Source organism: Notothenia coriiceps, unplaced genomic scaffold, assembly GCF_000735185.1.
Source record: "Notothenia coriiceps isolate Sejong01 unplaced genomic scaffold, NC01 NC01_scaffold00024668, whole genome shotgun sequence".
NCBI classification, from domain to species: domain Eukaryota; kingdom Metazoa; phylum Chordata; class Actinopteri; order Perciformes; family Nototheniidae; genus Notothenia; species Notothenia coriiceps.
This window is the reverse complement of record NW_011357369.1, coordinates 118,872-133,727: the sequence shown is the minus strand read 5'-3', so window position 1 is coordinate 133,727 and position 14,856 is coordinate 118,872. Positions and strand designations below refer to the sequence as shown.

Genomic DNA, 14,856 nt, shown 5'->3' with positions numbered 1-14,856 from the left:
CCAATAACCTTCTATTTTTCCCAAACGACTTTCTACTTTCTATCATACTCATGATGAATCATTTATATGGGGATTATTTGAAAACAGCCCCAAATGTAGTCAATCCCTCCTTCTTTTCTCCTCAGACCTCTTTTCACTTTTGCTTCCATCTTTGTTTGTGGTCACTGTTTGATTAAAGTTTTGGTTTGTAGTTGCTGAGCCACTGATCTCCCATTCTCATTGTCCTCTATGTGTGTGAAGACCCAAAACCATTTCCTGTGTCTGCAGTTGGAGTTACCTTACCTGTGACTTAATTGGGCAGAATAAGCCCATTTAAGATACATCCTACATGCATGTATTTCTGTCCCCTGCTTTGTTTTAAAATCCTTTTAAATGTGTACCTTAATCTTACTTCACAATAGAGCCTTTATACAAAAGGTGGGTTAACATTTTTGAAAATATTATCCTGCTTGGACCCTGGAGACCATGAAATCAGATGAATATCAAGAGAAAAACAAGAATTGCAAAACTCTCTGCAGAATACAGCTACTTTATTTGAGTAATAAAAAACGTATAGCATAATTAAGAGCCCATAAATACAAAACACAATTTTTCCATGACAGGATTTAATTCCTTAATCTAAAGGGTAACTTTTAGAACACCACCACAATGACTTTAAAGAAGTGTGACCATGTCATAACCATGTCATCACACCTGTCATGGACAAGAAAGAGTCTTTAGTTCACACATTCAGTGCTATGACTGTAACTACCAATCAATATCCGTGATAAGCTCCTTCCAAAATTCCTAAACAAAGATCGAACAACTTCAAAAGATTGTAAAAAGAAATGTATATCAAGACAGGGTGCTATAGATTCTAATGTGTGTGTGTTCTCTCTCTGCAGGGATAATCGACCAAACCACCATGTGTGTTAGCTATAAAAACAGGTAAGATAATATGAATGACACTTAGTGCTTTTATCCTAAATGATTTACTATCTTGTTTATTATCATATGGACAGTTAAAAACACATTTCCCTTTATAATGAAATGGCAATTCCACTCTGAATGCAGTAGACCAGAATCAGATCTGTCAATTGGTAACTGCCAGAAGAGGGCATGATCCACTGTAGATCAAATATTCTCTGTAAAACACCAGTATGCTTTCAAATGAGACAAAAAGAAAGCTTTGAGCATTTTCTGACCCAGTTTCTGTTGTGCAGCAGCTTCAGCAGGCTGAGACTCTAACACAAAGTCTCTTCCCTTGTAGTTTGTGCCTTGCAACCAAAGTTAGTTGATGTTCAAAAAAGGGCCATATAAGGGATTCCAAATGTAATTCACTTAGTGATGGGCCATTAGATGGGGAAACTCAGTGAACCTGCAACTATTCACAGGCTAAGACCGAAGGCTACATATAAATATAAAAGCTTTCAATGTTTTCTTTAAGGATGACTGAATAGATTTTTGTATCTAACCGTACACTGCCCTGCAGGTAGTGACATGACTCAGTTCTGACCCCGGAGATGCCGAAGAGACGAGACATCGTCGCCTTTGTGTTGATCGTGTTGCCTTGGACACTGCTCATCACGGTTTGGCACCAGAACACCGTCACTCCTCTGCTTTCTACTCGCAAAGGTAAGTGTAAAAAGTTCAGAGTAATATTGTAAAAAAAATTCCCATTCATATTTTTCATAGCCGTACACAAAGGCAGTAAGGTGCTTCTATAACTGTGTTCTAACTCAAGATAAAAAGGTAATGTGTTGATGAACCAAGGATGTAACGCACAGAGAATTGGGTCTGTTTAAAAATGGTTCAGCATCGAATTGTCTACAGTTTAGTCACACTTTTTCATTTAGGAAAACAAATTGTCAAGAGCAAACCTATATATCATATATATGCATTAGCTTCATGTAGCACAAGTTCCCATCCAGATTTGTACAGACTTTAAGATTATTCCTACACTGGTACTTCTACTGAAGTACAAGATCTGAGTACTTCTCCCACCTCTGTTAAAGACAGTCCACACTTTTTTTTATAACAACAAATTGTCAAGAAGAAACATTAATCTGAATATACAATAGCTACATGGTGTCAGGGTTTGACACAGAGCCTCACTGTAATCATTTATTTTCCGCAGATGACAGACGACTTGGTCGCTCAAACTCCAGGAATACTTTTGCTTTCAAGGAGTCGTGCTCACATCAGAACCGGGACATGGTGGAGGTGGAGCGCACCGAGTTTGTCTACAGCCGGCCTCCACCATGGTCCGACATCCTGCCCACTATCCACATCATCACCCCAACCTACAGCCGCTCGGTGCAGAAGGCCGAGCTGACGCGCCTGGCCAACACTTTGCTGCACGTCCCCAACCTGCACTGGATCCTGGTGGAGGACTCTCAGAGGAGGACCACTCTAGTCAGCAATCTCCTCCAAGAGACTGGACTCAACTACACACACCTCAACGTGGAGACACCGAGAAACTATAAGGTACGAGGGGACACTAAGGACCCCAGAATACCTCGGGGGACCATACAGAGGAACCTGGCCGTGCGCTGGCTCAGGGAGACCTTCAGTGAAAACAGCATCCAGACCGGGGTGGTGTACTTTGCAGATGATGACAACACCTACAGCCTGGAGCTGTTTGAGGAGGTAAAGCAGAGCAACATTCTTAGAGCTGAATTTCTCTCTGCAGGTGTGTTCACACTGGACACGAAGCAAGTTTGACATTTGTGTTTAAAGGGGCTCTATGTAGATACCACCTACAAAAAAATAAACATACTTTGCCGTTCGTCAAAGTTATGCCAAATAGCTACTGACTGATAGGTAAAAACAATGAATGAATGCTTTGACGAGTGTAAACCCAAGACGGCTGGCAAACAAGTTTTAGAATGCGTGATTTTGAATGGAGATTGAATGGCTCATGCTAGCCTTAATTAATTCACCATGCCAATGACAGTCTGTGGTTTGTACATTTATAAATAGTTTCTGTACAAGTATGAGGAACTGTGAGCTCCCGAAACCCGACCCTTTCCCAGATGTTTTTACCTGTGTTATGTCTTTAGATGAATGTACATTTTGAAATGTTTAAATTGCTCATGAGAGATCTCTGCTTTTGTTTTCCAATTACCAGATGCGTTATACCAAAAAGGTGTCGGTGTGGCCGGTGGCCTTTGTGGGGGGCTTGAGATACGAGTCTCCTAAAGTAAACACCCTGGGCAAGGTGTACGGCTGGAAGACGGTATTTGACCCCCACCGACCCTTCGCCATCGACATGGCTGGGTTTGCAGTAAACCTGCGCCTCATTCTGTCCAATCCTCAGGCTTTTTTCAAGTTACGAGGGGTGAAAGGTGGTTATCAAGAGAGCAGTTTATTGAAAGAGCTGGTTATTCTCAGCGATTTGGAGCCTAAAGCTGCTAACTGCACCAAGGTAAGAAAAGGAGGCTCTCTGCTTCAATAAAATGACTTATAATAACTTTGAATTAGCAATAAAACATACTTCTTCTGTAAATGCTGCTAATGTAAGGCGATGTTTCTTGAGAACCCTGGCTTTCATAACAATTTAAAGCACACAGTCATCTTAAAGCCAATTCTTATTCAATTATCGCTCAAAATACTATATTCTGCCTCTAGATATTGTGTAGCCAGCATGATGTAGTATATTGAAACTGCACAAGACGAAATGTTGGGATAAAAGTTCATTTTTGGCTCTACTCCTGCTTGTCTCCATCACTTTATTCTTGCCGCAGGTATTAGTCTGGCACACACGGACAGAGAAGCCTGTGCTGGTAAATGAGGGCAAGAAGGGATTTACAGACTCTGATGTGGAGATATGACATACTTCACATCACACAGGTAATAGCAGAGATTTAAAAAATGCAAATTACTGCACTCCCACACAATTTTCATGTTTGGGGATGGGCCAAAGGAGAGCATATTTGCACCTGAGATGAGGACCTTACTTGAAATATCTGTCTGTATTTAAAGGTTTGTCTCATGCTGTTTTTTTATGATTCGTTATCAAGTAGTAATGTTTTTAGCAAAACTAACAGTGTGACTTTGGGATGGTAATGTTAGGCCAAACTAATATATCTAAACCACTATTATGGCTTACACAGCAGGTTTACACATAATATTCACTGTCCCCAGAGGATGAATCCCTTGACATTTAATTAATCGCTTTCATGAGCTTTTATTTATTTTTATGAGTGAATAATTAAATGTATCCATATCTACTGAATATAATACATATTTCAAATGGCGCCCATAGAATAAACCCAAATGAATATTAAAATCCAACCACTTTCCACTTAGCACCATAGACAGGTCAATAAAAGGTTTTACATTTGAAATGTCTCCCCAAAAATGTTGGTTTATGCCAGAATACCTGCAAAACTGATGACATCATCATCAGCCTCGGCTGTTTCTTGTAATTAGTGCTATTTAGCAAATGTTACATGTAAAAGTGCTAGTTACTAAGATGATGAACAAGGTAAACATTATGCCTGTTAAGCATCAGCGTGTTAGCACTGTCATTGTGAGCATGTTAGCATGCCAAAGTAAGCATTTAGCTCATAAGGGCTTCACTTAGGCACGAAAGCTTTGCTGTATACTTTTAAAGTAATGCTTTTAACATATATGTTTGTGCTTTGTCTGTGCTTTCAGGAGCAATTATTCATTGGATTAGCTAGGGTCAAAGACATTATCAAAGCATAGTAGCTGTACTTCAGCAATGAATGCATACCTATCCATCCAAGGAGGCAGCACAAGCATCATGCTTAAACAGACTACAGTAAGCACAACTGCACAGAACAAGCCTGCTCAGAGCGATGGATGATGAGACACTAAAAGGAGTCGACAAAAGAAGCTTGCCCACTGAGGTCTCATCTGAGAGCTAAAAGAAAGGATATTACATGATTCAAACTGCAGGAAGGGACGGCACGGCAAGCAATAAAGAGCCCTGTGAGTGCAAACAACACCAGCCGAGCATCCAATCAGCATTAAATAGGGCCCTTTTGTTCTGAAGCGAGCTGGCTGTCTGGCACAGGGCTGCACAGCGGAACACAAGGGGCCCTTGTATAAAGTGAGTCAGCTCTGACTGACAGACTGCACTGAGGGGATCTGAGCCCTCCCCACTATACTGTACAACACTGAGCTATTAAGATAGCACCCTGAACCCAGCACTAATTAAGAGTCCTGTTACACCTTAACATACATTTGCGTATGCCCAGCTGTCACAGAAACACATGCACTTGAGAACACGGAGCAATGATTTATTACACTGAAAAAACTGAAACGTTGACTTAAATTAAATATATTATGTCAACACATTTCACATAACTCTATGAGGTTAGTTAAAAGCAGTAATATTAAGTTGAACCTATTATTCATTTAAAGTTAATAGTATTGCTTTTAACTAACATAATACAGTTATGTGAAATATTTTGACATAATACATTTTATAAAAAAAAAGTAAACGTTTCAGTGAACTGTATAATAGTCTTCTCTTAGTCATTTACTTAAGATTATTTTATTTATGATATTCTGTAAAACTGAGGTCTACTTATATATAGAGAAGATGTAATATCCCTACTTTCCATCTTCGTCAGCTTGTTAAGGGCCCACTGATCGAACAAAAGGATTCTCAGAAGAATTATTTATTGTTCGATAGTAACTGGTACATTCACGTATTATTCATCAGTTATGCATGTGCGAGTCCATGGAATATGAAGCCATTACTCTGAACACTGGACGTGCATCCTTTCAAATTGCCACATTAAACAATCACAATTATTCCCACCATGAATGACCAACTGATGGGGGGATTCAGGATGATTTCATACCCCACTGACTTGCACTGGCACAACGTACAAATGTTATTTAGACTATGGGACTGTTAGGAGTCTGGTCAGTTCTTCATGTGTCAGGCATTCAAAGACAATGTTCACTCAATGATAAATTACTTATGTTGCTGCAATACAACTTGTGTTTCATATTAAAGCTGTTCACATTAACTTTGTCTTTGTAATGCAATAAATGTTAAGCCATACATATTTACTATAAACATCAAATATAACTTCCATCCCCAGCAGAACGTATTACTCTTTTAAACAATTTGGACGCCGTTGGCAAGAGAATATACTTCTTCTCTGTGTTAAAAACCACTTGCACTAAAAGTATTCTATGTACATAGCTACACAATACTCACATTTGAACACCCCAATCTTTACATATGTGCACATTAAAAAAAAAAAAATTGTTCTGAACTGCAAATTTCAAGCTGATCTAAAAAGAACATTCACTGGATTTCTGCTGCCATTCCAAGATCAGGTGTATCCTCAAAGAGGACCTTAAAGTCACCCTCCTGCTCTTCAAACACTATGACCTTATGATTCAAACAAAAAAGAGAGACAGAGAAGAGAGTTAGAGCTTTGAAACATGACTGACTAGCTGGGGTCAAATGAATCTACCATTACAATGACAATGAGAATGAAGTGTATTTTGAGAAGTCTGAAGCTATTCATTTAACAAATGCTGTTTTGTTAACATTTGTACCTGGTTGATTCCACTATTGATAAAGGGGCCGGGGAGGTAGAGAGCCTGCTGGGGGCCAATCGACCAGTAGCGACCCAGATTAATACCGTTGATAAACACTGCGCCTTTCTCCCAGGCCTGTGGAGCCAAAGACATGGTTTCACAATGCAATCATGAAGTATTTCTTTTAAAAAACACACTAAAACTTTTACGTGGCATACAACTATGAGTTTAATTTAACTTACTGGCAGCTTCACAAACGTGTCACTCGGATACCCGTATGCAAACAGCCTTCCCATGAAAAATCCAGGGAAGCTAGGAGTTTCAGGGAGGGATTTCCAAGGTGCCTGATAGAGACTGAAAAAAAGGTTTCCATTTAAACACAGTATTACAGCATAATGAAAGAGAAATCCTTTCATTTAAATAAAGCGTACAAACCTATCAATAAAGCCAGGTTTCATATCCAGGCTGTAAATCGTAAAATCCCGCAAGGGGATGTTGTTTAATAAAATGTCTCCCACAAGGCCTGCAAGAACATAAATCAAAATAAGCTTTTACAATACCTGCTGAGTGCTTGAGTGATTTAACAGCAGGCATGGCAATGCACTGCATATTGTCTGTAGATCACCTTTATGTTGTTTGTCAAGGTCCCTTCCCTGATGGACTCTTCCACAGTTCTCCACCAGCAAACTTAAGGTGCGTCGTCCCTGTAAGGATGGATTGTGTTTTGTTTTTCTTTTAAAACGTTTACCAGTCAAGATGCCGACACTTCAGAATCCTTCCAATCAATTACTATGAATGAGTTGTAGATTAGATAATAGACATTTGGCCTTCATGGTAAAACTTGAAGCCATACCTTACCACCAGGAACTGCAAGCTCCAGGTTCTGGCGCTTGAAAAGGCCGATGTAGCTTCTGTCTACGAACACCTAGGGAGAAGAATATAGATGTTGATTAAATTATATTATAATTCATAACCATAGACACTTAATACATCATCAGAAATACATCAAAGGTGGCTGAAGGCTTACCGGATTTCACGACTTTTCAATTATCTTCTATATGCTTTATGTCCTAAAATGTGTACAATGGGCATGCCAACAACACGGATAGCCTGATAGCCCGGTAACCCACCCTGGCTTTCGCTTCATATATTTTGTACATTTGAAAGTATTTATGTTCTGAATTGTGGTAAGAGAGCATCTTCCCCCAAAAGGTCAAACCTCTCCTGCATCTGCATTGGTGAGTGAGTCCATTCTATAACGTACAATAAAGACTCACTAGCGCTCGGTCTCGGACGTTATCCCCAGACTTCAACAACCCTCCGCTGGTGATTGTAGTTTCATACAGCGTGTATCCGTAGGACTGTCCGTTCCCATTGTTCACAGGTAGATTCTCCATGCTCACAGGTTTGGGTGATTTAAATGGCTGCAAACATTTGAAGAAAATAAATTACCAAGGATTCAAAAGAATATTTTTTTCATTACACATATATACAACTTATCTTACATAAAACATACTCCCTCAGTGAAGCTCAAAGCATCCCATAATGACAGGTGCTGGTACATGATGGCTGGTTCATAAGCCTCCCTGTAATGCAGGGCTGTCATGTCAGGTAAACTATCTCCTCCTGTACAACAAGGTCAAAGACAACATTAAAACAATAAATTAAAGAGCCTGTGGTTTCCCCCATCATCCAAACCCATCAATTTTAGTAAATATTGTCCCCTTGAAACCGTTACTGAACTGATTTGGGATATTTGTACTTTGACAACCATTAATCTCCCCTTAAATGTTGACCATATTCTGGATCTTCTCGGGGATTCTTTAAATCCCGCCAAATTATGTGTAACGTAATTGCGGGCCAAGAGCTCCAGCTGCACTGTTCCGGATCCCAGCCTCTGCATGCAAACGCACGATGGCGCACACAGCAGCAAGCTCAGACAGCGATGACAGTTTAATTTTGAACGTGTCTGAGAGCTCATATGAGGCTGAAGGATCGGAAAGTGATAGTCATGACATCGTAGACGATATTAGCTATATGCCCTACAGATTCGAACCATATGCCTCTTGAGTCTGAATCGGATTAAACGAACTCCGAGTCATAATACGGTCATGTAGCCAGTGGCGGACTGGGACTAAAAATCATCCCGGGACTCTCGATCGGCCCACTTCGGTACCGCTAGTAAATTGTCAACGGGGGGAGTGGGGGATGTGCTAGTGACTTATCCGACCGGCCCACTTCGGTACCGGCCCATCGGTATTCGTCCCGATGGCCAGTCCGCCAATGCACCCAGCCCACGTAAACTGTCAACGGGGGGAGCCTCGCTGCGGGGAAACGGTGGACCTAGTGTCCCGATCGGAGTGGGAATAATAATATTAATAATAATCATAAATCATAATCCGTGCATTTTATCCATTAATTTCCCCAACATTGTGGTAAAAAAAAACACACGTTTAATCCACGTTGGTGTACTCCAACTACAAAAAGCATCGGTTTGTTTTTTCATCAGGAAATGCAAACCGGCTCAAACAAACAATTTTTAAATCATCATCCTCACGATCATTTAATGTATCATATATTCGCCGAATTGACATGAACGCATTAATAAATGTAGTTTCACCCACTTGAGTTTACAACTACAAAAATAATCGGTTTGTTTTTATATCACATCCGACGGGAGGAAATTCAGCAGCTCTCACTACCGATTTTTAATCCTAATTTAATCATCTTCACCACGATCATTTATGTTTATGTTCGCCGAATTGACATGAAAGCACTGACAAATATGAATATACTGTCGTCAACTTCATTAAAACGTTATTGATGTGCCTAAACTCAGTAATTCACCATTTCTACGCATGACAACACACTTTGTCCTTGTTTGGCTCTCTCGCCGCACAGTGAAGCATTCCCGCATTGACGTCACTTCCAGCTTCCCCCAAAACTTCAAAATGAGTTGAGGGAATTTCCTGGCAATGTTCGAAATTATTGATATTTATCGGAACGGTTTCGCACCTTCTTTTTTAAGCTGACGGTTCGAGATTACTAGTAGCCCAATATTTCATTGCACAACAGTTGTTGGGAGGCTGTCACTGGCTCTTTAAGCCTACTTTAGATAAGAAGATATTTTACGAGATAACTGCTACAAAACAACATCTTAAACATTGAAAATGATCATTATGTGGATTGTGTAACGAAGAAGAGGGTGAACATTTGTTTTTCTGATATATGTGTTAAAAGCTTATGGACCAATATCTAAAACTGGATAAAGCCACTTAATATTGAAAAACATAGTACACGGATACAAATACAATTATACCATTGGGTAAAATGCTGTATTTACTAAGGTAAATCAAAATGCTAAAAATGCAATAAAATTAGCTCTATCGGAGAATGGGATTATGGAACAATAAATATTATCTGTATGTCGTGTAATATCAGAAAAATAAAAAAATAATTACACATACAGGGGATTTGCTTTGGTATATGGTGCAAACCAAGACACAGAAAGCTCGCTTTGGGTATATCGGACTGTCTAACTAGTTATTTAAAATGTAAAAGGGATCCTATAACCTCAGTTTTTTATCCTTTTTATTTTTGTGTTTGAGAGCTGGTATTATCATCTCATCATACTGTTTGTCCTTTATGTGCATCTCTTGCCTGCACTATATAACATCAGGCAAAGATGTATGTCATGGAATGTAATCACATTCTTCATTAAATGTAGTGTTTATCTTACTGTTGTATCTGGAAAGTAGATCCCTGAGGAGATGGTATTTTGGAGTGTACTCCCCCGCTTCAGACAAGGGAGCGTCATAATCTGAAAAACATCATGATTTAACATAGATAAACTATCATCTGCTGCCACCTGCTGGGCGTTAAGGTCAATGCTGTTCTGAAGACAAGGATCATTTCTTTAAATCCTGACATGGAAGTGCTTCATCATTATAATAAAATCCTTGTAAATTTGCATCAGAGACAAAACTACTTTGTTTGTGAAAGGGCAGAATATAACCAACCGTAGCTGGGGACCAAAGCTTTGTAGGAAGGATCAGCCAGTGCTCCGCTCATGAAGCCAAAACTGGAGCCTCCGTGGAACATGTAGAGATTCACAGACATGCCTTGCCTCAGAATTTCTCTCATAGTGGAAACCATATCTGACAAGAATTTCAACAAGTTACATTTACAACAAATCAACTTCTTAAAAACCTAAATGTACATCAAGAAATCACATTACAGTGTTTAACCCAAGTCAATTAAAGTGTTTTGACCCTCTGCTGACCTCTTTGTCACAGGCTAGAATAAATAAAGATTGGCCTTAATTTACATTTCCATTGTTGTCATGTAGCTGCGTTCTTCATGCAAAAAGGACAGCAGGACGAAAATAATAATTACTGAGTGAGATAGGAAGCATTTGTTTACAGCAGGGTGACTTGATATTAATTTGGCTGGGTAAGAAATATTTATGAAGAGAGTCAGTGGCCTAGAAAAAGCCATCAGAATAGACATAATAAATTGTCTTTTCGTCCTGTGGCATATGAGAAACCAATGGCGTTCAATCTGAAAATAGCCTTACGTTAATTAGTTTTGTTTGTTACAGAATTGGATTTTACCAATATGTTTTAGTAGATTTATTTCAGTCAAAAATGTACTTTAAAAGTGTTGCTGGTCAAAAAGCCACAAACAGACCAAGAAGAACTTACATTGTATTCTCCAGGGCACGAGTGAATCACATTTCATGAAAATATTTGTGTTCCAGACTAAAAGTGAAATAGTAAGTAATATTGGGAAAGATTAAGACCTATATATGAAAAAGCAATGCTGAACAATCCATTAATCTTAAGCCCCAAGCCTGTTTTTTAGGTTTCAGGCTCAAAAATGACATTCCCAGAACAAATGACCATTATCTTCTCTTCTAAAACGGTTAAATGAATAATCTTTTTTCCCAAAGTAATGATAAACCTGTGAGTTGGATGTAGAAAAGTCAGAATCAATATAGATGTTTTTTATTTTAAAGAAAATTCAGATTGAACATGGTAAAAAACTGTAAATTATAGTGTCCGTCCAAAACATATTTTGTACTTATAGTGAAAACTAACCTTGGATGATGGGTTAGTAGACTAAAAGCTTTAGGAATCCAAAGTACAACATATAATAAGTACCCTGTATCAAGATTGATGCAAAACAAGTGATATTTGATCTTTTTAGACAGACTTAGCAAAAAGAACCTCTTCTGGGGCCATTTGGGTGGATTGTCCTTATCTCTGGCCCCCCTTCTTCGATGTTGACATGTGACATCTCNGAGAAAGAGATCGAGAGCGCTCATTGTACCAATATGATTTGATATAAAACATAACATATTATTATTCTGATCATTACAGCCCTAAATAATAAAAGTAACCTCACGTGTGGTGATATCTGTAGTTGTCTGTCTTATTTTTTGTTGATGTCAAACAACATGGATTTCAAGTCAATATACGAAAGTAAATCAAGAAATGAAGTAAACAAGCTGATCTTCAAGTTCCTCAAAAACACTGGTCTGAGGACAAGGATTTAATATGAACATTTAATAAATCAACAGTAGGTGGCGATATATGCTCCAAGTGGAAGCGATTCACCATTAAAGACAAAAGAAGAAGAAGAAGAAGTAGTAGAAGAAGAAATACGCTAACACAAACAGGTACAACACTGTTACTCTGTTTTTACTGACATGTAACATTTGATTTCACCTTGCTCTATTTTTTTTAATTCACGTTCAAAAACGGGAACATTTTCGGGAGTTTCAACCGGGTACCAGCCACCGAAACGGGTCACCCATCCGACTGTGTTTATAGTAGCACAAACGCTAACATTAAGACTACAAGCTCACTTGGGGTTGAGGCTTTTTTACACGTTGCTTGACTGTCTTCCCCACATATCTGATCTAAACATAGTAAAGTGTATTGGGGAAAATGTATTTAAAGTTATTTCATAATTGTGACATTTATTGCACTTTTTGATGGATGAATGATGCTCAAACTGAGGGGGCAATGCCCCCTTTTGCCCCCTCGTGGCGCCGGGCCCGCTGTGAAGTCAGGGGTTCTGATACAGACTCCCAATCGGATCCTCAAACTGTCTGTTGCTGCAGTAGCAAAGGTTGGACCCAGCACTCTATTAGCCCGCTGTGACTCCCGTTGCTCGTATTGTGCTGGCTACATTCTAGTTGCTGCGGCTGCTGACTGGAGTTCCGTCTTTGGAGCTGCCTAGTGCTGATAACTCTTCTCCTTGCAGGGTGATCTCCGATACGTGGTGAGAATAAGAAGATGGTGCGGGTGATTTCATGTTTTCTGCCACTAGAAATGTAATCCAATGCACAAACCATAAAAAAGCCTAACGGTTAAAACAACTTTTGACTGTTGTTAATCAGTGGAATAAAATGTACTTTGAAACAAACATCAAGCTCACTCAATTCTAAGGCAGTCGATATAGTTAAAACAACAAAAGAGCATACATGCAGTTTACTACACAAAACCTGTACATTGCATTTTTTTTTGTAATGACATTGTTATAAAATTGCAACAATACATAACTCCAGGGTTGCAATTGCAAGCTGTACCTGGGTCTTGCTAAAATTGGGTCAGCCCTGTTGGTATTCTGTTTTGTGTTGTCGATAGACAAAGACTGACTCACACTACCCTTATTATGCGTGTTTGAATGTGAGCTCAAGTGGTGTTGACTCTGTGAGTGTGTATGTGTTGGAGAGAAGGACAGACAGGAGGCACGCAGAGACAGGGAGGAAAATCTCAGTCAACACCGTAGAAAGTACATTATCTGAAAGGAAAACAAGAGAGTTGGACTGAAAATCTGTGGATTTCTTTTTCTCTTGACTGCACAGCCCTGTGTGTCTACAATGGACAGCTGTGCATGTTGGGTTTGATAAGAACAACAGCTAGGAGAAAATGAAACGTGACAGTAATTAAGTTTTAGCTTCTTTTTCATGACTCAGTAGTAACTTGTGGTGTAGAGGGGCCCTGGTATGAGGAGCAACACATTTAACAAAAACATATCGGCCAGTCGGACTTCATACTAAAGCTCATGTGGACGATTTATAATAACTCCGTCTGTCAGTGTGCTATTTAGCTAGTGAACGTTATCTATATCTATCTATCTATCTATCAATTTGTGAATCAAGCTAGTTAACGTTCGCTATCCAGCTACCTAGCAAGCTAGCTTACCTTAGCTACCCATCTAACAAGGAAGCTTGCAAATGTTAGCTATCTAGTTAGCTATTGCCAAATGTGTCGCCTTTGTAATTTAAATTGGTATTATTATTTTACACCAACAAGTCTTCCAACTCATACGACGAAATAGGTCGATTGTTCAAGCGCTTATTACGAACAAATAGGTAGATTGTTCAAGCGCTTATTACGACCTATAATCACGTTTTAAAGTTTTCGACCTCTAGTGCTCCCGTTGGCTGCAAACGCTCTGGTGGGTCGTATATTCACAAATAACCCTCTCTGGAAAATCCTAAATTGTAGGATAGTTTGGCCATTAAAATGCTTTTTGATTAGATTTCTAGCGAGAAGTGTATTCTACTTTTAGAATCCATGTCCAGTGGATGTGTTGGATCTATAGTTTAATAGATATTACGAAGATTATTTGAGGTCTCACCAGGAGAACGTGTATATACTACGTCTTTCCCCCTATTCATTTCTATTGAGGGCAGCATCCATGTAAAGTTAGCGTCAACCCTCACGGGGAAAACAGACTTTCCGGTCTCGAAGTTTTCATAATAAAACCGTATTCCCCTCACTGTCAAATGATTACACATTGATATCTGCCGTACTCATCCACTAAAAAACATCAGTTTATCCTTGTTAATTACACGACATTAATTGGTTTAAATTGTGTACAATGCTTTTGTGTTTTTCCCATTTTTTTCCGATTCTGAGACACCTTTCTTTTTTCAGGGGTTTTGATAGGCTAAAACATCGAACTAACCATAATCCTCAGCTATCGCTGAAGCTTGATGATTGGATGTTTTAGCCGCAATGCACGTTGGGATATGGTGTTTATGCGATGTGAAATCCGAAAATATTTAAAATAATAATAATACTTTATTCCGAGTGTGTTTGCTTTTCTCTTTAATCACAACTAGATGATTCTCTGCATAACACACTTTTCTTAACTTCTACAACAAATTAACAGACTATATAAATACTAGGTGCTGTGCATAAGTCAAAGCGCCGTAAAGAAGGTCAAACAGGTTTCAGAAGATTAGTCCCGAGATATTTATTCTTGATGTCGCTATACATTATAAATTACGTCGGCTTGGCACATAACGTACGGCAGTACACTACC

The 14,856-nt window shown here is 39.1% G+C and overlaps 2 protein-coding genes across 2 annotated transcripts; one reads left to right on the top strand and one right to left on the bottom strand.

The window, feature by feature from the left end:
* The first annotated feature begins 884 nt into the window (after nt 1-884).
* LOC104955492 (galactosylgalactosylxylosylprotein 3-beta-glucuronosyltransferase 1-like) lies at nt 885-5,319 on the top strand. Its single transcript, XM_010782819.1, has 6 exons — nt 885-927; nt 1,472-1,614; nt 2,117-2,628; nt 3,110-3,406; nt 3,726-3,831; nt 4,642-5,319. The coding sequence occupies exons 2-5, from the start codon at nt 1,503-1,505 to the stop codon at nt 3,810-3,812; spliced, it is 1,008 nt and encodes a 335-aa protein (XP_010781121.1). The 5' UTR covers nt 885-927; nt 1,472-1,502; the 3' UTR covers nt 3,813-3,831; nt 4,642-5,319.
* A 74-nt stretch (nt 5,320-5,393) lies between these two features.
* On the bottom strand, nt 5,394-10,737 carry LOC104955490 (beta-galactosidase-1-like protein 2). Its single transcript, XM_010782818.1, has 10 exons — nt 10,533-10,737; nt 10,253-10,333; nt 8,030-8,139; nt 7,791-7,937; nt 7,367-7,438; nt 7,139-7,217; nt 6,949-7,036; nt 6,756-6,867; nt 6,532-6,648; nt 5,394-6,361 (listed from the first exon to the last, which is right to left on the bottom strand). The coding sequence occupies exons 1-10, from the start codon at nt 10,666-10,668 to the stop codon at nt 6,275-6,277; spliced, it is 1,029 nt and encodes a 342-aa protein (XP_010781120.1). The 5' UTR covers nt 10,669-10,737; the 3' UTR covers nt 5,394-6,274.
* Nucleotides 10,738-14,856: the final 4,119 nt, after the last annotated feature.

Excerpts from the sequence above, each read along its gene's own strand:
- LOC104955492 (XM_010782819.1), top strand. The coding sequence starts at position 1,503 with ATGCCGAAGAGACGAGACATCGTCGCCTTTGTGTTGATCGTGTTGCCT. Across the intron at positions 1,615-2,116 it reads TCTGCTTTCTACTCGCAAAG|ATGACAGACGACTTGGTCGC; the intron begins GTAAGTGTAAAA and ends TATTTTCCGCAG. Across the intron at positions 3,407-3,725 it reads AAGCTGCTAACTGCACCAAG|GTATTAGTCTGGCACACACG; the intron begins GTAAGAAAAGGA and ends TTCTTGCCGCAG.
- LOC104955490 (XM_010782818.1), bottom strand. The coding sequence starts at position 10,668 with ATGGTTTCCACTATGAGAGAAATTCTGAGGCAAGGCATGTCTGTGAAT. Across the intron at positions 8,140-10,252 it reads TCTACTTTCCAGATACAACA|GAGGAGATAGTTTACCTGAC; the intron begins GTAAGATAAACA and ends CTTGTTGTACAG. Across the intron at positions 6,868-6,948 it reads AAACCTGGCTTTATTGATAG|TCTCTATCAGGCACCTTGGA; the intron begins GTTTGTACGCTT and ends CCTTTTTTTCAG.